This window comes from Balaenoptera musculus, chromosome 19 (genome assembly GCF_009873245.2).
Source record: "Balaenoptera musculus isolate JJ_BM4_2016_0621 chromosome 19, mBalMus1.pri.v3, whole genome shotgun sequence".
NCBI lineage: Eukaryota > Metazoa > Chordata > Mammalia > Artiodactyla > Balaenopteridae > Balaenoptera > Balaenoptera musculus.
In genome coordinates this window covers 16,597,697-16,620,569 of record NC_045803.1, presented here as the reverse complement: position 1 = coordinate 16,620,569, position 22,873 = coordinate 16,597,697, and the positions used below count along the sequence as shown (strand labels likewise).

The 22,873-nt window shown below is 44.9% G+C and overlaps 1 protein-coding gene across 3 annotated transcripts in view; it reads left to right on the top strand.

The window, feature by feature from the left end:
• The window catches only part of WDR62 (WD repeat domain 62), a 49,879-nt gene that overhangs the window by 3,006 nt on the left and 24,000 nt on the right, over positions 1 to 22,873 (top strand). For 2 of the 3 annotated variants that reach the window (XM_036832747.1, XM_036832745.1), the window contains exons 2-10: positions 109 to 200; positions 1,529 to 1,591; positions 5,768 to 5,825; positions 6,064 to 6,234; positions 7,104 to 7,241; positions 7,657 to 7,839; positions 9,205 to 9,365; positions 10,799 to 10,988; positions 21,898 to 22,035. In XM_036832747.1, coding sequence (XP_036688642.1) covers positions 109 to 200; positions 1,529 to 1,591; positions 5,768 to 5,825; positions 6,064 to 6,234; positions 7,104 to 7,241; positions 7,657 to 7,839; positions 9,205 to 9,365; positions 10,799 to 10,988; positions 21,898 to 22,035 — 1,194 coding nt within the window. The remainder of the gene's footprint in view (positions 1 to 108; positions 201 to 1,528; positions 1,592 to 5,767; positions 5,826 to 6,063; positions 6,235 to 7,103; positions 7,242 to 7,656; positions 7,840 to 9,204; positions 9,366 to 10,798; positions 10,989 to 21,897; positions 22,036 to 22,873) is intronic. The other variant, XM_036832746.1, reaches the window with a different exon arrangement.

Here is a 22,873-nt window from a genome sequence, read left to right as displayed (position 1 = left end):
GCTCAGTGAATGTGTTGGGGTGACAGGGATTGAATGGGTGGCTGAGGTGACTGTGCCACGTGGGGCCTGCTGGGGCAGCTGCTTCTAATTTGGGCCTTTTCCCTGCAGGTATCACTTGAGAAGGTGCTTGGCATCACAGCCCAGAACAGCAATGGCCTAACCTGTGACCCCAGCACAGGCCATGTGGCCTACCTGGCAGGGTGAGTGAGTCGGTGGGCCTCGGCCTCTGATCACTGATCCTGAGTTCAGAGCCTGAAGTCTTCAGTGAATCTCTCTGGGCCTCGCCTTTTCCGTCTGTAGAATGCAGATAATGCTGCCTACCTCTGAGGGCTGTGGGAAGGATTCCATGGGCCCTTCTGTGTATAGAACAGTACCTGGCATGCGTGAGTGCTAAGAAAGCCTTATTGTGACTGCAGGCAGGAGGTGGCAGTGATTCTGGGAAAGGTAGGTGGTTAAGATCCAAGCCATGGTTGGTGTCAGGCAATCTGGATTTGTGTCCCAGCTCCACTGTGTGTGCCCTTCTCCAAGCCTCTGCTTCTGTAAAACAGAACTAGTGATACCCTCCTCTTGGGCAGTTAGTTGAGAGGACTGAAGGACATTTGCAGCTGTTTATTCCACAAATACTGGTCTAGCCTGGCACTCTTCTAGGCACCGAAGGGACCCCTCACCCCCACAGGGCAGGGCAGAGCAGGGCCATAGTAATTCCTGATGAACAGTATCTGCTACTGAGTCTCTGGGAAGCAGCCAGAATGGAGGACAGGGTTGGGCTCTTGAATCTGACAGGTGTGGATTCAGTTCCCCACTCTGTCCCTGACTTGCTGGGGAGTCCTGGGTAAAGGACTTCCCTCTCTGTAAAGCGCTTTAGTTTCATCATCTATGAAAAGTGACAAAGATTCCTGACCTCATCTGGCGGTTGTGAGGATTTAAAGAGATTGTGCACAGTATGTCTTTATTAGCCCCGAGCCTAACAGTTACCACAGAGGAAGTGTTGGCTTCTATTTAAGATTATACTAATATTAATAATAATGTTGGGACTTCCCTGGTGGCACAGTGGTTAAGAATCCGCCTGCAAATGCAGGGGACACGGGTTCGATCCCTGGTCCGGGAAGATCCCACATGCCGCGGAGCAACTAGGCCCATGTGCCACAACTACTGAGCCTGCGTGCCACAACTACTGAAGCCCGTGTGGCTAGAGCCCACGCTTCACAGCAAGAGAAGCCATCGCAATGAGAAGTCCACGCACTGCAATGAAGAGTAGCCCCCGCTCGCTGCAACTAGAGAAAGCCTGCGTGCAGCAATGAAGACCCAACGCAGCCATAAATAAATAAATGTTTAAAATAATAACAATAATAATAATGTTAAGTGCCCAGAATTCTCAGCATAGATAATGGGGGAGGAAGAGACTGAAGAGAGACGAATCTGTTCAGAAAGAGCCTTGTTTATCTGTGGGCTCTTGTGTTGGGAATAGAATCATCCCTGGACCCCAATACTCCCCTTAGTTTGGGCACATTTTCCTCTTTCTCCCCAGCTGTGTGGTGGTGATTTTGAACCCCAAGGAGAACAAGCAGCAGCACATTTTTAATACAGCCAGGTAAGCTGGGACCCGGGCATGGGGTAGGGGTGGGACCAGGGTCCTGGCACATCCCTCCTTCCCCACACTGCCTGGAAGTGTTTGTGGGTGGGTGACTCATTCATTCACCTGGTGGTTCAGTGACATTCACCAAGGGTCTGCTCAGTGCTAGGTACTGTTCCAGGTGTTGGGGACATGGAAGTTAACAAAAGAGACGAGAATCTGCTCTTGTAGAGCTGGCAGCTTGGGTGGTGGGGGGAGGGACAGACTAAACTAGTTGGCAATTCCTAGCCGACCATGAGACCATGACTGTTGCTATGGAGGAAATGACAGGGATGTGTTAGGGCAGGTTCGCAGACAAAGGACTCTCGTCAGAGTCGTATCAGAGCCTCCCTGAGGCTGAGAGCTGAAGAAAGTGAGGGGGTGACCCATGTGAAGGTGTGGGGAGAGCATTCCAGGCAGAGGGGACAGCAAGAGCAAAGGCCCTGCAGTGGTTAAGGATCTCAGGATGTTTGAGGAGCAGTCAGGGTTCCGTGGGTGAGGGGGGAGATGAGGCTGGAACCAGCAGAAGCCACATCACAGGGGCCTTGGGGAGGGGTTGGCTCTCATGCTGATTGCAAAGAAAAGCCACTAGAGGGCATTTGCAGGCTAAGGATATACTTCACGCACCCCAGCCCTCCAGTACACTCTATCTCCCTTCCTTACTTTACTTTTTTCCACAAAATGCACTCCTTTTTGATATGCTGTCTAATTTCCTCAGCGATGATATTTACTGTCTCTTTTCACAGTGTGAGCTCTTTGAGGGCAGGGACTTTCTCTTAGTTAATTTCTGTGTCCCTATACCTTGGGTCAGTGTCTAGCACGTTGATAACACTTATCGTTTCCTGAATGAATGAGTGTGATTTGGGTTTTAGGAAGATCCCTCCAGCTGCCAGTTTATTGAGGAAGGCCCTTGGCTTTGAGCAGGCCCAAGATGATGCCCGGGGTCTGCCTTGGGGCTGATTGAACACTGTGTCATCCTGGGACTTTGGTCCCAACCGGGTTGTGACCTTTGGGAGGCACCTCACTGCAACTTTTTATTCCACAAATACTGCACAAATAGCTCAAGCTTAGCTCCTTTGGCCTGGCTCTCCAGGTGGACGGATAAGTTGTGGGTTTTCTTCTTCCCTTACGATCCCTAAGGCAAGGTCCCTAAGATACGGTTTGGTAGATACAGATTCCCTCTCAGAAGGGGCTTCTTGGACCCTTGACTCTGACTGTGGGTTCTGTCACTGGTGGTGAGGGCAGAGATGGGTTCCAATCCAGACTTAAGTGTTTATTCACTATGTGATCTCAGGTGAAATACTTCTTGTCAATAATCACAAACTAGAGGCCCACAGACTTGTCTGACAGTATGTTTTAAATATCGGACTTACTTGACAACATTTAAAGTTTTCTACACAAAAATCCAGATGCCCTCTCGTTTTAGAAATGTGAGAGATTCAGATCTGTGGGGCCCACATTCTCCTATGGCAGGGATGGGCTGGAGCTTGGTGGCATTTGTCAGAATGCCCCTTGCCCAATTCTTTTCATCCTCCCTGTTGCCTCCCTGAGTCCTGTAGGCGGTAGAGTAGGTAACCTTGATCCGAAGCAGATAGCATAGAAGTGTCCACTCTCAGTCACAGATGGGTCTGTCTTAGGAGGCAGTGTGGCCAGAGTGGAGGTTTTCATTGTGGCTGCATTTCAGAGTCACCTGATCCCAGGCTTCACCCCCAGAGAAGGCTGAATCAGTTAGTCTGGAGTAAGACCTAAGCACTGCCGATTTTTAAACTTTTTATATTGAAATAATTTCAGACCTACAAGAATAGTACAAAGAGCACCTGTACACCTTTCACCCATATTTCGCAAATGCCAGCATTTTACCACATTTGCTTTATCATTCTCTGTCTATGGGAATTCCCTGGCAGTCCAGTGGTTAGGACTCCGTCCTTTCACTGCCGAGGGCCCAGCTTCGATCCCTGTTGGGGAACTAAGATCTCGCAAGTTGCACTCTGCGGCCCAAAAAAAAAAAAAAAGTATCATTCTCTGATTCTCTGTCTATATACATAGTAATTTTTTTCCGAACCATCTGAAAGTAAGTTGCATACCTGATACCTCTGTACCTCTAAATACTTAAGTGTGAATTTACTGCAAAAAAAAAAAAGTATGACCTTTCAAAACCACAAAAGATTGAGCAAAATCAGGAAATTAAAATTGGTACATCACTACCATCTGCTCCTCATTCAGCCTTCACCATTTGTCCCAAGAATGTCCTTTACAGCAGAAAGGATTGTCCAGAATCACGCATTGCCTTCAGTTGTCTCTTCAGTCTCCCTTCAATCTAAAGAGGTTTCCTCCATCTTTTCTTGACTTTCATGACCTTGACACCTTTGAGGATTGCAGGCCAGGTGTTTTGTAGAATGTCCCAGCGTTTGCGTTTGTGTGCTGTTTCCTCATAGATAGAGTTAGGTTCTGCAGGAACACCTCCGAAGGAATGCTGCGTTCTGCTCAGCGCATTCTGTCAGGAGCAGCGTGATGTCGTTCTCTCCTGTGGCTGGTGGTGATTACCTTGAGCCCTTGATTAAGGTGGTGTCTGCCAAGCTTCTCCACTGGGAAGCCTCCCTTTTCCCCTTTGTGATTAGTGAGTATCTTGAGGGGAGCTTCTCTGAAACTATGCAGATACTACCCTGTTCCTTACCAAACTTTTACTCACTAGTTTTAGCATGGCTGTGATAGTTTTCAAAAGCTCCCTGGGGAATTCTCATGTGCCCTGTCTGGTTAGGTAACCTTGGCACGACTTCCTTGTGTTGAGGTCTCCTCATCTCAAAACTGGCTAGGAAGGGTCTTGACTGCACGGAGTGTGCATGAGGAATCAGTGTAGCGGTGCCCATTTGGCAGAGGGCCAGGCTAGGGCAGCTGCAGATGACAGACCCGCCCTCTTCCCCACCCCCAACAGGCATGGCTTAAAACGCAAGGACATGCTCTTCCTGCACATACAAAACCGGGAAGTAGGCACTTAGGGGGCTGGTGTCTCTGCCAGCATCAGGGACCCCACTCCTGTCTTTCTGTTCACCATGCTTATTGGGAGGCTTAAGATCACCTCATGGCCCAAGGTGAAATTCTGGTTGTCATGTGGGAGTAAGTGGGGAGCAGGGCCAAGAGTTCCCTTTGAGAAGCTTTTCTGGAAGTCCCACACAACACTTCAGCTTACCTCTCATTGGCCAGACTGCATCATATAGCTGTGCCTGTGTGGCTGCAGGAGAGGTGAGGAGATGCACTCCAGCTGGGGCCGTTGCCATCCCCATGAAAACTGGGCTTCCCTTCGTGGGGAAAGAGAGGCGAGTGGGTATTGGATAGGCAGCACACCTTGGCTGTTACCTTAAGGAGCAGTGGGAAGCTGCAGAGGGTTGAGTTGATGATGATAAATGTTCTATGACATTTTCAGTGAGTCAGAGCCCTCGACTTAGTTATCTGCACAGCAGTTTACTCATTCGAGGTCGACAATTGCTAGACTGCTAAGGAACAGAGGTAAAAACAGGATTAAAAGAGAGAGAGGAGAGAAAAAACAACACAGTCTGGGAACAGTGAAACTTGCTGCCACAAAACATGCAAACTAGACTGGTCATTCAGGGCTCTTGCAGGCTAGCTGGGAGTGTCGAAGAGAAACGTGTTGGTTGTTTACGGGTTTTCCAGGACACCTTCAGCATTTAGCAGTGGAGCACAGGCTGCAGGCTGTCTCAGTGTGATGTTTGCCAGGGTCCTCCATCAGTACCACCTGCATAGTTAGGCCAGATCTGTACCATTTCCTGCATCTGAATTTCTCAGGGTTACAGGGTGGATGGGGTCTTAGGGAGCCCACCCTGTCAGAGGGAGAGGGAAGGAGGGTTTCCATACAGCATCCACCCCATCAGGGTTTGGGGTTTTGGGGAGGAAGGGGCCTTTGCTTTTACAAAACCCCATTTCCCTGTGCCGCTGCCCCCGCTTCTTCCAGCATCAGGGAACGCACTGGGTGCTGTGCTGGGCAAGCACGCAGCCTTGGCTCTCGGGGAGCCACAGGCGTTCACCTATCCCGGCCTCTTGGGAGTGAGGAGTGGGCCGAGTGCTGTGAGCACAGCCAGGCTGGGGTCTGGCTCCCCATCCTCAGGGGAATCAGTGATCAACCCCTTTCCTTGCCCCCAGGAAGTCTCTGAGTGCCCTGGCCTTCTCCCCTGATGGAAAGTACATAGTGACGGGAGAGGTGAGTCGTGATCATGACTGAGTGGGTGGGGAGGGGCCTTGGGGCCATTCCTTCTGCTCCCAGGAGGCCTGAGGAATCCCTGGAATAGCTCCTTCCTGGGCTAGAAAAGCCCCGTGACAGATGGGGGAGGTGGCTTCCGGGTGCACCCTGGGGCAATGCCAACTTCAGCCCTGAAAGCCCCTCAAGCCCCACCTGGGTGCAGAACCCAGCAGCAGTAAATGGCCCCAATCTTCCCCAGAACGGGCACAGGCCCGCTGTGCGCATCTGGGACGTGGAAGAGAAGAGTCAGGTGGCGGAGATGCTGGGCCACAAGTACGGTGTGGCCTGTGTGGCCTTCTCCCCCAATATGAAGCACATTGTGTCCATGGGCTACCAGCACGACATGGTACTCAACGTCTGGGACTGGAAGGTAAGAGCTGACTGGTGGGTGTGTGACAGGCAGCCAGCTGCCAGAACACCCTGAGTCTCGGGCATTGGGAGAACTAAATGAGGTAACTTGGTAAAGGGTTTAACCAGCAAATATTTATTGAGCATCTACTACATGCCAATCCCAGTTCTAGGCACCTGTTGCAGGGCATGTGACAAGCTGTCAACCCAGGGAACATATAATTCTTTTTATATTGACCAGCTGTGAACTTGAGCAAGGGACCTAACCTCTCTGTGAGTCTGTTTCCTCATCTGTAAAATGGGTATAATAGTATCCGCTTTGTTGAGTTGTGAGAATTCAGTGAGTTGATATGCTCTGGAAGCCTGGACTTTGGAACAGCTTGGGGAGGACTTGGAGTCGGGAGAAGTGGGTATCAAGTCCTGCCTCTGTTCATGACCTGTTGTGTGACCTTGAGCATGTGACAGCCCCCTCTGAGCATGACAGGGTGGTGGGGAGAAGCACCTCCCTTGTAGGACTGCTGAGGGGATTCCACGAGTTATCCTGTGAAGGGCTCAGCAGGGCCCAGAGTAAGAGCCCGATATCCAGCAGCGTGGGTCGTATTGTCCTTACCTTCCAGCTGTGGCTGTCCTCAACACCACGTGTGAGCTGCAGGGCTTGGACTCTTGAGGAGAGCTCTGGAACTTACTCTCACGTGGGAACCTTTCCAGGCCTCAGTCTCCTCTGTGTTGGGAATGATAAGAGTGTCACACGTAGGTTTCCCCAAAAAGGAGGGCCCAAGGAAAACAGACTTGGAGCAGGGGAGGGTTGAGAGACGCAGGGCTGAGGGCAAAGGCTCAAAGAGACTGATGAGGTGGGTGCTGGCGTGAACTTCTCTGCACCGATTCTTCCAGAAAGACATCGTGGTGGCCTCCAACAAGGTATCGTGCAGGGTCATCGCCCTCTCCTTCTCAGAGGACAGCAGCTATTTTGTCACTGTTGGGAACCGGCATGTGAGGTTCTGGTTCTTGGAAGTCTCCACTGAAGCAAAGGTGAGTTGCTGTCCCTGCCACCTCATCCGGGCCCAGGGGAGGAACTGTCAGGGGCAGTCGGGACTCCTGGTTCTACCTGAGATTCGGGGGCAGTGGTCTCAGAGGCTGTCTAGCCTCTCAGGGGTCTGCCTTCTGCTTCTGGGCCTGCTCTCCGGGTGCTGACTGACTGGTAGGCCCTGCCGGGTAACCTCCCCTGCTGGACCCCGGGGCCAGACTTCATCCCTGGCCTGCCGCCTCTAGCCGCTCTGCCTGGAAGTGTGTGTTCTCTTTGTTCTTCCCTTCTCCATTCGGAGGAGTTTCTGAGAGTTCTCCTGTTTAGCTGTGTCGTATCCACTGGTCATGAGAGGCCCCCCGTGACCTTGCTGGGGGCTAGGCCATGTGGACAGTGTCTCACTGTGCCCTGCTCTGCCTCCAGGTGACGGGCACAGTGCCCCTCGTGGGGCGCTCAGGCATCCTGGGTGAGCTGCACAACAACGTCTTCTGTGGTGTGGCTTGTGGCCGGGGCCAGATGACAGGCAGTACCTTCTGTGTGTCCTACTCGGGCCTCCTCTGCCAGTTCAACGAGAAGAGGGTGCTGGAGAAGTGGATCAACCTAAAGGTACCCCAGCCTCCCTCTCTGCTGTCAGTGGGGGAAACACTCCCCATGACATGTGTCTCCAGGGACACTCAGCAGTGCCCCTGTGTGATAGTTGGTCACGCCAGCTCTGGGTCTGACTTCTTGTTCTGCTTGTACAACTCTGGGAGAGTGACTTTCCCTCTCTGAGTCTCAGTTTTCTTATCTGTAAAATGGAACTACTTCTGCCTACCTCACAGAGTTGACAGGGGAGTCATGCGAGATAATATATGTAAGACACTTAGCACAGTGCCTGGTTCCCCTATAATGGGGGTCAGGGTTACAATTGTCTTCCCATCACCATTTGACCCAGTTCACGTTTCTTTTCTTCACTGGGCACTCTTGGCTGGTGGGAGGACCACTTTTTTTTTCTTTTTTAATCTAAGGTATAATTGACTTAATAATTTTTATATTACTTTTATAGTTAAAGGCTATATAAAATACATAAAATTTTAAACTGAAAGGTGATATATCAATAAATTACAGAACCACTTTTCTTCAGGATCTGAGGGTTTGCATCCAAGCTGTCTTCCTGTCCTGGGATTGGATGCCTGTTTGGCTGTTAGCAGGAGCGTCACAGTTTTCCTCCTTGTCCTATTCCTGCTCTTATGACTCCCCTCTGGAGCTCAGCTTTAGGGTTAATGGCATGGCAAGAGGTGTGTGGAAGAATTCCAAGCTTTATCTGTCTTTCCTAGTTGGTTAAACGTCATTTATTTCTCTCATTTGAATCCTCTTGCTAGAACTCATGCAGCTTTTAAGCAAGTCAGAAGCTTTGGATAGATAGATGTTTAGCCCCTGAGCAGGTGTCTTAAATGACCCATAAACTTAGTCCCTCTAGGTTTGGAAAAACTCCTCTAAGCTGTATCCAGAGGTCTGGCAGTTCCTGCCCCTTCTATCTGCATGCCCTGGCAGAAGAGACAGTCCTTCCTATATATAATAACTTTTTTCTACGCTGCTTTAAAGTATAATCTCTATGAAGGTATTTTTAAGCAATAAGGAATAAAGCCTAAAATTTAATTTAAGCCTAAAGTTCAATGCTGCTACTGCAAGTGACCTATCTGAATTCACAATCGGCTGAGGAGATATTTTCCACACACAGCTGAATTCCTCTATAACAATGATAACTCTGTCCCAATTTGTGCCTCTGTCTGCCTGCTGCCCCCTTTCCTTCAATAGTGACTGAGCACTATATCCTGATTTCAAAAATCTTAACATTTGCAAAAATGGACTTCTTAGACCCTAAAACTGTAAGGCTTTTCTGGAGGCCCAAGGCTGTTCTGTCAGCCCCCGTATCCCTGAACTGGGCCACACAAAACACTAAGTCCACTTGGGTCCCCTTTGCCCCCACAGGTCTCGCTGTCTTCCTGCCTCTGTGTCAGCCAGGAGCTCATCTTCTGTGGCTGCACAGATGGGATAGTCCGCATATTCCAAGCCCACAGCCTGCAATACCTCGCCAACCTGCCCAAGCCACACTACCTTGGAGTGGATGTGGCCCAGGGCCTGGAGCCCAGGTACTGCCTGGCACGGGGAGGGAGAGGGGCCTACCTAGAGTCTGTCTGCTGGTATCCATCCATGCTTCCAGATCCATCTACCTACTGGCCAGCCTTAGGCTGGAAGCAGGATACAGGCTGTAAGGAGGCAGCAGGATCTCGTGAAGTCTGCAGTCTAGTGAGGGTGCTGGATGATAAATGAGTGCATAAACAAGATCATTTCAGATAGTCGTAAATGCTTAGTGAAATAAAGCAGGGACTCAAGAAGGAGAGTGTCTGGGGGTGGGGCTGTTGACTGGGTGGCCAGGGGAGGCCTCTCTGGTGAGAACAAGCCAGCTGTGTGGAGAGCTGGATCCCGACAGCAAATGCAGAGGCCTTAAGGGAACAGCACACTGGGCTCGGTGTGTCACAGGAACGGCTGGGGGCTGTGTGGCTGGAGCCCAGTGTGCTGGGGGGAGGGTGGTAGGAGACAGGTGTGAGCATTGATGGAAGCTGCTGAGAGGAGCTTGGAGCCTATTCTGAGGTCACTTGGCAGCCACTGGGACCTCAGGCACTGGTGTTACTTGGTCAGGCCTTGAGTAGTAGCTCCTCTGGCTGCCACGTTGAGAGCGGGTGGAGGGGCTGAGCTGTGGCTTATCTTCCCCTTTGTTGTAATTCTGTTTTGTGGGGGTGGGGGGCTATGTAACCAGAGGGTTCTGGGTGCCTGGGGCTGCCTCTTCGTAGATTGCTGGACACTACCTCCTGGGTGTGCCTTTTCTAAGAGAGTGCGTGGAGGGGCTTACTGGATGTCGCAAAGGAAAGAGAAGGTGGGTGAGCAACCCACAGACAGTAGTGTGTTGTAATGGCCGGGGTGCCCAGCTCTGCCACCTTCTGCTGTGTGCTGTGTGGCCTCGGGCAGGTCACTGTATCAACCAGTGCTTCAGTTTCCTCGTCTGTAAAATATAGTACCTACCTCTCATGGAGATTGTGGGAATTCAGCACAGCTAAAGCTCTCGGCTCGGCACACAGTAAGTGCTCAGTCAACTGTAGCCTTGGTAGGAAGGCCGCAAGCCAGGGGACGGCTCACCAGCCCCCTTACACAGGGAATTTTGATCGTGTGTTTGTGAGGCTGAGAGAGAGAAGGCCTGATCTTTGTGCCCATTATCCTATGCTCAGAGAGAGAGGATGGAGCTTGGGCCGAGTGAAAAGGGGAGAGAAATATTAACAGGAGTCGAAAATTCAAACGCTCTTAGGGGCCAGGCAGAAGCTTCCAGTTTACAGTCTCTGTATTAGAAGCAAAGCAAAGAAAGAAGATGGAGGAGTGAGAAGTGGAGTTGGAGTAGGAGAGATGGGTCACCACAAAGATCATAAGGGATGGCATTGCCAGGCAGGAGGCAGCTCAGGCATCACCAGAGGCAGCTGTTACTACTCACAGTGACATTGATGGTCATTGATGACTCACGTGGCCTTGTCAGCTTCCTTTTCTGCAGGAAGGCAGAAGCCATCTACCCGGATACAGTGGCGCTGATCTTCGACCCCATCCACCAGTGGCTGTCCTGTGTGTATAAGGACCACAGCATCTACATCTGGGATGTCAAAGACATCAACAAAGTAGGCAAGGTGTGGTCGGAGCTCTTCCACAGCTCCTACGTCTGGAACGTGGAGGTGAGCCCCTCTCTCCCTCCCCCTCCCCCTGCTCAGCCCCCAGCTGGGGCTCAGCTGAGGAAGCTTCTGCAGAGTTTGGGGAACCCGTTCAGCCATACCTGCAAAAGATACTCATGGACCCCTACTATGTGCCAGGTGCTGTTCTGGGTGCTGGGGACACAGCTGGGCAGGAAACTGACACAAGTCCTGATCTCCTGGAGCTCACATCCGGGTGGTAGAGTAAACCTGTAAACATATCAATATGGAACATGCCAAGTACAATACTTCTCTGAAGAAAAACAAAGCCGCCTAGGGGAAAAGGGGTTCAAGGGTGCTATTCTAGAAAGGAGAGTGGTCAGGGCAAGACTCTCTGAAGATGTGACATTCAAGTGGGGGGACCTGCAGGAAGTCAGCGGTGAGGCACGCCACCATTGTGAGTGCGGCAAGTGCAAAGGTCCTACAGCAGCAGCATGTGTACCTCAGGGAGCTTTCTGTCGAGGGCATTTACGTAATTCATGGCTTTTTTTTTTTTTTTTAATAAATTTATTTATTTATTTTTTGATTGTGTTGGGTCTCCATGGCTGTGTGCGGGCTTTCTCTAGTTGTGGCGAGTGGGGGCTCCTCTTTGTTGCGGTGCGCGGGCTTCTCATTGCGGTGGCTTCTCTTGTTGCGGAGCACGGGCTCTAGGCGCACGGGCTTCAGTAGTTGTGGCATGCGGGCTCAGTAGTTGTGGCACACGGGCTTAGTTGCTCCATGGCATGTGGGATCTTCCCGGACCAGGGATAGAACCCATGTCCCCTGCATTGGCAGGCGGATTCTTAACCACTGTGCCACCAGGGAAGCCCTTTTTTATTTAAGTGTTGAAGAAGTCTTTATTTTCTGAGAATGAATCTGTGGGGATTTTTCATTCTGAAGCTGTTCTAAGTATAATACTTCTTGCAGATAAGACTTGTAGATAAGCTAAGGTAGAGGAAGAATTGTAGTCTGCTTTTTTTTTTTTTCCTGAAAATTTCTTATTACTAGGAATGTTTGTTCTAGAGAAATTATGTTTTCAGTGGCCCAGTTCAGGATTGTGAGAAATAACTTTATCCTTTTGAACAGGCGTTATTCAGCCCTTTGCTTGAATACATCTGCCTTCGTGGATCTGACATTTCTGTTGATAGCACTTTTCTCACTTAACAAGAATGTTTTTTAAATAACTTTCGAAATTTATTTATAAATATATTCTCCTTAGAAAAAGGTGAAATATTACAGATCAAGCTATAGTCTACTTTGATCACCTCCCCACCCCCCACTCTTGCTGTCTCTCTCACCCTTACTCTTGTTATCAGTTTATTATGTTTTTTTTTTTTCAATTCATCTTCTTTGCATCTGCTGGTTATTTATATATATATTCTCAACAGAAATATCTGTGGATAGATCTTTTTATCAGTTCTGGAAAGTTCTCAGCCAATATGGATTTAAGAGTTGCCTCTACCCCATTCTCTCTTTTTCTGTTACTCTAATGTGCTGTCTTTCTCTGTCCATCATATTTTTTTTTCAATAAAACAGAGATCTAGAAAACCACATGAAAGAAATGTACAGTTGATTGATTATTGTTAGCAACTGTTGACACTCGATGCCTAGATCCCTTTATTCATTGGGGGTTGCAATATGGCGATATTCTAATTCTATCATTTCTTTTTATTAGTTAGACTGCTTATATGAAGAGAAACTTCCTCTCATCTACCATTTGGTCACCCAGTGGTACACTTCCTATAGGAAAGGCAGGATAAATGCTTGATTTTTTCCCTTTAATTACCAGTTTTCAAGATAATGAATTGGTTCCTTGTTCTCTAAAGGTAACTAGTTGTTTTTATTTAATATCATTATAAATTCATATATTTAAATATATTGGATATATTTTAATTGATTACAATTATTAACATTATTGGAGCTCAAATTGTCCCATCTTTGGCCAGTGGAAGCCTCTTCAGGTTGGCTCGTGAGTCCTTTGGACATGATGCCAGTAGTCTTTGATTAGCTACCTTGCTAATGACAAGGGATGACAAGGTGTTCTAGCCTCATCTTGTGCATTTCCTGCCCCAAACCTGGAATCAGCCATTTCTTGAAGAAGCCCTGTTTTTTGTTTTGTTTTGTTTTGTTTTTTCACTTTGAATTGGTATGTCAAAGTCACAGTCTGGGTGCTGGGGATGCTTATAGCTGTTGGATTGATCCTTCCAGAATCCTAGTTCTCAAAGACATAGGGGGATGATGGAATTAGAATATCCCCAGTTAATCATTTCCTTGTTCCCACATTATAATAGAACAGCCTAAGAATGATAATTCAATTCTGAAAACAGTTAAAACAATTTTTTTTTGCAAATGTTCTCCCCATTCTCCCCTAATTTTTAGATTAATTTTTCTGTATCTATATTATCTGATCATATAGCCATTATATACTATGTTTTCTCCCTTTTGACCTCCATTTATTTGAGGGGAGTATAAGTGTACATGTATATTATGGTAAAATACACATAACATAAAACTTACCACTTAAATCATTTTAAATATACAATTCAGTGTTATTTAGGACATTCACAGTGTTGTACAACCATCACTACTGTCTAGTTCTGGAACTTTCTTGTCACCCCAAAAGGAAACTCTGTACCCATTAAGCAGTCACTTTCCATTCCTACTGTTCCCAGCCCATAGCAACAGCTAATCTGCTTTCTGTTGCTATGGGTTTGCCCGTTCTGAATGTTTCATATAAATGGAATTACAGAATATGTGGACTTCGTGTCTGATGTCTTTCATTTAACAATGTTTTCAAGGTTCATCTATGTTGTAGCATGTTTCAGTACTTTATTCCTTTTTAAGGTTGAATAATACTATTCCATTGTATGGATAATACATTTTGTTATGCATTTATCAGTTCATGGACATTTGAGTTGTTTCTTTTTGGTTTATTCCCTATTCGTAATAGCCAAAATAACCTTGTGGCTATTGTGAATAGTGCTATTGTGTAAAAGCTTTGTTTGAACACCTGTTTTCACTTCTTTCGGGTGTATAGCCAGCAGTGGAATTACTGGTCATGTGGTAATTCTATGTTTAAGTTTTTGAAGAACCACCGCCGGACTTTTCCATGGCAGCTGCATCATTTTACTTTCCCACCAGCAATGTATGAAAGTTCCAATTTCTCCACATCCTTGCCAACGCTGGTTATTTTTCTGTTTGGTTTTTTAAAAATTATAGCTATCTTAGTATTTGCAAGGTATTGTGGTTTTGACTTGTATTTCCCTAATGATTAATAATTTTGAGCCTCTTTTCATGTGCTTGTTGTTCATTTGTATATCCTCTTTGGAGAAATGTCTATTCAGGATTTTTGCCTATTTCTTTTTTTTTTTAATTAATTAATTTTTTAAAATTTATTTTTGGCTGCATTGGGTCTTTGCTGCTGTGCACGGGCTTTCTCTAGCTGTGGCGAGCAGGGGCTACTCTTCATTGCAATGTGTGGGCTTCTCTTTGCGGTGGCTTCTCTCGTTGTGGAGCACGGACTCTAGGCGCACGGGCTTCAGTAGTTGCAGCAGGCAGACTAAGTAGTTGTGGTGCATGGGCTTAGTTGCTCCACGGCACGTGGGATCTTCCCGGACCAGGGATTGAACCCGTGTCCCCTGCATTGGCAGGTGGATTCTTAACCACTGCGCCACCAGGGAAGTCCTGCCTGGTTTTTTTGGGTTTTTTTTAACACCTTTATTGGAGTATAGTTGCTTTACAGTGTTGTGTTAGTTTCTGCTGTATAACAAAGTGAATAAGCAATATGTATACATATATCCCCATATCCCCTCCCCCGCCTATTTCTTTTTTTTTTTTAATTTTTATTTATGTATTTATTCATTTTTGGCTGCGTTGGGTCTTCGTAGCTGCGTGTGTGCGGGCTTTCTCTAGTTGCGGCGAGCGGGGGCTACTCTTCGTTGTGGTGCACGGGCTTCTCATTTCGGTGGCTTCTCTTGCTGCGGAGCATGGGCTCTGGCACACGGGCTTCAGTAGTTGTGACTCACGGGCTCTAGAGCACAGGCTCAGTAGTTGTGGCGCACGGGCTTAGTTGCTCCGTGGCATGTGGGATCTTCCTGGACCAGGGCTCAAACCCATGTCCCCTGCATTGGCAGGCAGATTCTTAACCACTGCGCCACCAGGGAAGCCCCCCGCCCCTGCCTGTTTCTTAATTGGGCTGTTTGTCTTTTTGCTTTTGAGTTGTAAGAGTTCTTTATATATCCTGGATACTAGACCCTTAACAGGTATATAAGTTGCAAATATTTTCTTCCATTCTTTTTTTTTTTTAGAAGTTTTATAGCTTTGTTTAATTTTATTTATTTATTTATTTATTTATTTATTTATGGCTGTGTTGGGTCTTCATCACTGTGTGCCAGCTCTCTCCAGTTGTGTCAAGTGGGGGCCACTCTTCGCTGCAGCGCACAGGCCTCTCATCGTGATGGCCTCCCCTGTTGTGGAGCACGAGCTCCAGGCGCACAGGCTTCAGCAGTTGTGGCACATGGGCTCAGCAGTTGTGGCTCACAGGCTCCAGACTGCAGGCTCAGCAGTTGTGGCACACGGGCTCAGCCACTCCACAGCATGTGGGGTCCTCCCAGACCAGGGCTCAAACCCACGTCCCCTGCATTGGCAGGCGGATTCTCAATCACTGCGCCACCAGGGAAGCCCTTTTTCCATTCTTTATGTCTTTTCACTTTCTTGATGGTGTCCTTTGATGAACAAAGGTTTTTAATTTTGATGAAGTCCAATTTCTCTATTTTTTGATTTGTTGCTTGTGTCTTTGGTGTCATATCTAAAAAACCATTGCCAAATTCTAGTCATGAAGATTTACTCCTATGTTTTCTTCTAAGAGTTTTATTATTTTAGCTCTTTCACTTAGGTATTTGATCTCTTTTGAGTTAATTTTTGTATATGGTGAAGTAAGGGTCCAAATTCATTATTTTGCTTGTGAATGGATAATCCCAGCACCACTTGTTGAGCAGACTATTCTTTCCTCCTTAGGTGATCTTGGCACACTTGTTGAAAATCAACTGGCCATAGATGTATGGGTTTAATTTTGAATTTTCAGTTTTATTCTACTGATATATGTCTGTCTTTATGCCAGTACCACATTGCTTTGATTACTATAGTTTTGTAGTGATTTGGTTTGACTATCTGGGGATCCTTTGCAATTCTGTATGAATTTTAGGATCAGCTTTTCCATTTCTGCAAAAAAGACTGTTTATGTCCTTTGTAATCTTTATAATTTCCTTTCTTCTGCTAGCTTTGGTTTATTTTGCTCTTCTTTTTCTAGTTCCTTAAGGTAAGAAGTTAATTGATTTGAGATCTTTTTTTGTAGGCATGTACAACTGTAAATTTTCCTCTGAGCATTGCTTTTGCTGCATCCCATAAGCTTTGGTATACTGTGTTTTCATTTTCATTGGTCTCAAAGTATTTTCTAATTTCTCTTTTGATTTCTACTTTGACCCATTGGTTATGTAAAGGTCTGTTAATATCCACATATTTGTTAATTCTCCATATTTCCTGTTATTCATTTGTAATTTCATTCCACTGTAGTTGGAGAAGATTGTATGGTTAAAGTCTCTAAAGTTTATTGAGACTTATTTTGTGGCCTATATGTGGTCTATTCTGGAGAATGTTCCATGTTCATTTGAGAAAAATGTGTTTTGCTGTTATTGGGTGTTCTTTATCTCTCTAGATCTATATATATATATTTTAAGCTGAAGCAGTCATTCATTTTATTTATTTATTTATTTATTTATTTATTACTTGGCTGTGTGGGGTCCTAGTTGCGGCACGTGGGATCTTTCGTTGAAGCGCGTGGGCTCTTTGTTGTGGCACACGGGCTTCTCTCTTGTGGTGCACAGGCTCAGTAGTTGTGGAACGTGGGCTCTCTAGGTGTGGTGCGCAGGCTCAGTAGTTGCGATGCCTGGGCTCTCTAGTTGTGGTGTGTGGGCTCTCTAGTTGTGGTGCACAGGCTCTAGAGCACACAGGCTTAGTTGCCCCATGGCATGTGGGATCTTAGTTCCCTGACCAGGGATCGAACCCACATCCCCTGCATTGGAAGGCGGATTCTTAACCCTTGGACCACCAGGGAAGTCCCCTAGATCTATCTTTTATTGAAAATGGAATATTGAAGTCCCCAACTATTATTGTAGAACTGTATATTTCCTCCTTCAATTCTGTCAACTTTTTCTTCATATATTTTGGGTCTCTGTGTTAGTTGTATGTTTGTATTTGTTATATCTTCTTTATAATTGACCCTTTTTTGTCACTTGTAATAATTTTTTACTTAAAGTCTATTTTGTCTGGCATTACTATAGACATGCAAAGCTCCCTTTTGGTTACTATTTGTATGGAATATCTTTCCATACCTTCACTTTCAACCTGTATGTATTTTTGGATATAAAGTGAATCTCTTGTGGACAACATATAGTTGGATTTTTTTTTTTAATGCATGCTGCCATTTATTTTCTTTTGATTGAAGAGTTTAATCCGTTTACATGTAAATCAATTGTTCATAAAGTAGGTCTTCCTCTTGCCATTTTGCTATTTGCTTTCTATATGATATCTTTAATGTTTCTTAATTCTTTTATCACTACCTTCTTTTGTGTTTAATTGATTTTTTGTAATGTTCCATTTTGATTTCCTTCTCATTTCCTCTTCTGTATATTTTTAAGTTATTTTTTTACTGGAAGTTACAAGTGACATCTTACATTATTAACAAACTAGTTTGAAGTAATACCAGTTTAGCTTCAGTAGTATACAAACACTCTGCTCCTTATATACCTCTGTCCCTCCCCCTGTATGTTGTAATTGTCACAAATTATGTCTTTATACACTGTATTCTCATTAACACTGATTTTAAATTATTGTCTTATGCCTTTGTCTTTTAAATCATATAGAAAAAAAGAGGAGTTACAAACCAAAAATACAATAATACTGGCTTTTATATTTATTTATATAGTTACCTTTACCAGTGTTCATCATTTCTTCATGTGACTTCAGGTTCCTGTCTCATGTCCTTTCACTTAACCCTGAAGGACTCTCTTTAGCATTTCTTGTAGAGCAGGTCTACTGGCCACAAATTCCCTCAACTTTTGTTATATGTGAAGTCTCCCAATTTCCCCATTTTTTAATTTTTATTTTATTTATTTATTTATTTGGCACACCATGCCACATGTGGGATCTTAGTTCCCCAATCAGGGATCAAACCCACACTCCCTGCATTGGAAATGCAGAGTCTTAACCACTGGACTGCCAGGGAAGTCCCCAGTTTCTCCATTTTCGAAGGATGGTTTTGCTTGATATAGAATTCTTGGTTGACAATTTTTTCTTTATAGTACTTTAAATGTGTAGTCTCACTGCCTTCTGGTTTCCATGATTTCTGATGAGAGATCAACTGTTAATTTTATTGAGGATCCTTTCTATGGGATAAATCACTTGTGTCATGTTGCTTTTAAGATTTTCTCTTTTGGATTTGGCTTTCAATACTTTGTGGTATGTCTTGATGTGGATCTCTTTTAGTTTGTTTATCCTACTTGGAGTTTTTTAAGCTTCTTTAATGTGTTGATTCTTTTATCAAATTTGAAGTTTTTGGCTATTTTTTTTTTTAATATTTTTTATGCCCTTTTCCTGTTCTCCTTTCTTTCTGGTACTCCTGTAATGTATACGTTGGTATTCTCCATGGTGATTCTCCTTGGACTTTATTTATTTTTCTTTATACTTTTTTCTTTCTGATCCTTAGACTAGGTAATTTCAATTGACCTATTTTCAGGTTTAATGATTCTTTTCTTTGCCTGTCAAATTTGCTGTTGAACCCTAGTGAATTTTTTATTTATTTATTTTAAAGGGATACCATATATATAGGCATACCACATGTTTATTTATTATTTATTTATTTATTTATTTATGGCTGTGTTGGGTCTTCATTGCTGTGCACGGGCTTTCTCTAGTTGTGTCGACTGGGGGCTACTCTTCGTTGCGGTGCGCAGGCTTCTCATTGTGTTGGCTTCTCATTGCAGAGCACGGGCTCTAGGCATATGGGCTTCAGTAGCCGCAGCATTTGGGCTCAGTAGTCACGGTACATGGGCTCTAGAGCACACGGGCTTCAGTAGTTGCAGCATGTGGGTTCAGTAGTTGTGGCTCGTGGGCTCTAGAGCACAGGCTAAGTAGTTGTGGCGCATGGGCTTAGTTGCTCCGTGGCATGTGGGATCTTCCTGGACCAGGGATCGAACTGCATTGGCAGGCAGATTCTTAACCCCTGCGCCACCAGGGAAGTCCCTGAATTTTTTATTTTAGTTATTATACTTTTCAGCTCCATGTTTCTACTTGGTTCCTTTTTATAATTTCTGTCTCTTTATTGATATTCCCTGTTTGATGAGACATCATTCTCCTGGTTTCCTTTAGTTCTTTGTCCATAATTTCTTTGATCTCTTTCAGTATATTTAAAACAGTTGATTTAAAGTCTTTGTTTAATGAGTCCAATCTGGGCTTCCTGTTAATTTCTTTTTTCCTGTGAATGGAACCCGTGTCCCCTGCATTGGCAAGCGGATTCTTAACTACTGCGCCACCAGGCAAGTCCACTTTCTTCTTTTCTTGCATGCCTGTCTCATAGTTTTTTGTTGAAAACTGGATATTTTGATTGTTATAATGTGGTAACTTTGGAAATCAAATTCTCCCCCTCCCCAAGGCTTGTTGTGGGTTGTAATTGTTTAGTGACTTTTCTAAACTATGTAAGGATTGTATTCTTTTTCATCTGTGGTCACTGAAGTCTCTATTCCATTATCTTAGTGGTCAGCTAGTGATTTGACAGCAGTTTCTTTGAATGTCAAAATTCAGCAGCTTCTTTCTTCATTAAACTCTCCCTTGGTTGTTGTAAGTTAGATTCCAGAGTTCTGAAAAAGTTGATTCTGACAGTTTATGCCAGTTTAAGTTTGCTTTGGTGGAGGTATGGCTTCTTGGATTTCACTACTCTGCCATTTTCAGTGATGTCACTTGATCCTCATTTATTCTTCATTCTACAGTTAACTATATATTTAATCCTTATGTTGACGTCTCTCTAGTTATTTTTGTTGTCATGGCTTATTCTTGAGAAGATTTGTCAGGAACAGTTCGTGGGGACAATGTTTCCTGAGTTTTTGCATGTTGCTAACAGTTTTTGCCCTTTATACTTGAAAGTCACTTTTGCTGGATAGAAAATGCTTGGCTCACATTTTCTTTCCTTGTCTATCTTAAATATGTTAGCCCATTTTCTTATGGTTATTGAAATGTCTGATGTCTTTCTTTCCCTTTTAAGTGACTTGCTGCTTTTGCCTAGAAGCCCAAAGAATTTTTTCTTTTTAAACCTAGTTATTTTACTCAAGAGTGTGTCTTGGTATTGGTTTTTATAGTAGTTTTTTTTTCTTTTTTTGTGTGGCTGCGCCGTTTGGCTTCTGGTATGCTTTTTTTCTTTTCCTTTTATTTTTTTTTTAATTGAAATATAGTTGATTTACAGTTTTGTGCACTTTTCCTTTTATTTTAAAGAGTAACTTTGTTTGGGGCTTGCTTGGCATGGGTCCCTTTTTTGTTGTTCATTTTTAAGTGATACTGGTTTTTCTGAATTTTTAGAAGTTGGTGTGGTTCAGGGCAGCTAACTTGCCAAGAAAGAACTCCATTTTCTAATGCTTTTTATGTTTCAAAATATGGCAGCTTGCTTTCTGATATTTCCTTGTTATGTTCCTATTTATATGTTATGTCCTTACTTTTATCTGTACTTCTTCCTTACTTTGTCTCTCTTGTCCCTATCCTGATCAATTTTGTTTCCATTCCCAGCAGTTTCTCCTCAGTATAAGCCTTTGTCCTGAAAGGAGCCCTGGCAGGTTAGTTTTGAGAGCTCACCAGGCCTTGATTTCTCCAGCCCCTTCAGGCCTTACTGCCGAGCCCTGCACTCAACCACTATTGGAGTGGATAACCCCCCACCCGCACCCTGCCAAGTTCAACTACTGTTCAGTTTGGCCAGTTGTGCTTTCCAGTGAATACCTGCTGGCTACTTTGAGGTTAGAATACCTCATTGCTCCTCTCTGCTTTCTCCCATATACATGTTGAGAACATGTAGGTCTTATGACTGGAGGTAATTTGTTCCTACCTGCTTGTATTTGGGGAGTTATGAGAATATCTTGTTCACCTACTTTTGTTATAAATATTTTCCATGGGGTTTTGGTTTTGCTTTCAGGTTTCTCTTTTTCACGTGGGAATTTTGGATTAAAAATCTATGATGCTGCTGTCATCATCATCTCAGAGTCCAGGCTTCCATATTTTGAAATTTCTTTATATGTTATCTCTTTGTCTCTCTGACTTGCTTTCTGAATAACGTCTTTAGTTCTGTCTTTCAATTCAGTTAATTTTCTTTGCAACTATGTCAAATCTTTGGTTTTTAATATGTTTTATTTTTCATTTCTAGAAGTAGTTCTATTTTGTTCCTTTTCAGCTCTGCTTGGTTGTTCTTTATAGTTTCTGGTTGGCTACTCATACTTTTAATCTTGTCGAAGTTCTTTTATTTCTTTAAACATAGTAAACATAGTTATTTTATAGTCTGTTAGATAATTCCAGTATTTGAAGCTAGACTCTGTTGTTTCTGCTGCTTCTTGCTCATGGTACCTTGTTTCCTTTTGTGCTTAGTGATTTACGCTACCCATTTTCCTTAGAAATTTATTTGTGGGGATGTTTTATGGACTGGACTGAAGATGGAGCATGGGTAATATATGGTAGCATTTTGTGTCTTTTTTTTCTTGCAAGGCATTACACTAAGGCTGTTTATCTGCAACTTACTTTTTTTTTTACCATGCAATAGTATATCATAGTGCTGTCATTGAAGTGGTTGTAATGAGTCGCCCTTTGCCTTGTTCTCTGGGGACTGTAGGTGTATCCTGAGTTTGAAGATCAGAGAGCTTGTCTGCCATCAGGATCTTTTCTGACTTGTTCCTCAGACAATACCATCCGCTTCTGGAACATGGACAGCAGCCCTGACTCTCACTGGCAGAAGAACATCTTCAGTAATGTGAGGGGCTTCATTGTGAACCGTCTTTTAGGAGGAACAAAGGCCTACTTGAAGCTAGGATAGGGGGGTAGGAGGGAGTTTTATGGAACCTCAGTGTTAAGCTTCACTAGGGACAGGAACCAGGAACCAAGGCTGGTCACTCTCTGTCTCCTATCTCATTTCTCTCTCTCTCCCTCTCTTTCTTTCTAGGTGACATGGTCTTTCCTCTCTGCTTTTTTTTTTTTTTTAATTTCATTTTCGGCTGTGTCGGGTCTTGGTTGTGGTCCTCTCTGCTTTTCTTTACCACTCAGCTCCTGCTCTCTAGGTGTGTGTGGACACAGCCACTCCAGGCAACCTGACATACTCAACAAAGAAGAAATTGCTCCCCAAGTCTTGAGTTAGAACTCCCTTGGAGAGCACCCGATGGGCCAAACCAGGCAGGGGCGTCTCCCGTCTAGCTAGCTGCCACGCAGTGAAGCCTGAGGTGGAGGTGCTGGCAGGATCCCAAAGAGAGCCATGATGAGAGGCTGGGGAGAAACACTTTACTGAAGAAATGGGTGGTGTTGCTAGGTCAGTGAGGGAGCTTCTCTGAGGAGCTGAGGCCTGAATCATGCATTCACTGATTCTACAGATAGTTATTAAGGTCAGTGCTAGGTGCTGTGCTGCATGCTGGGACACATCAGTGACTAAGACAGACCCTTCTCCTGCCCCCGGGACACCTACAGTCTAGTAGGGGGAGGCAGCCAGCCAATAACTGCACAAATTATGATATAATCACAAGCATAATAAGCACCATGAAAGAAAGTTGTAAGGTATGAGTAAGATATATCTAAAATCAGTCATCTGATTTTATCTGTGG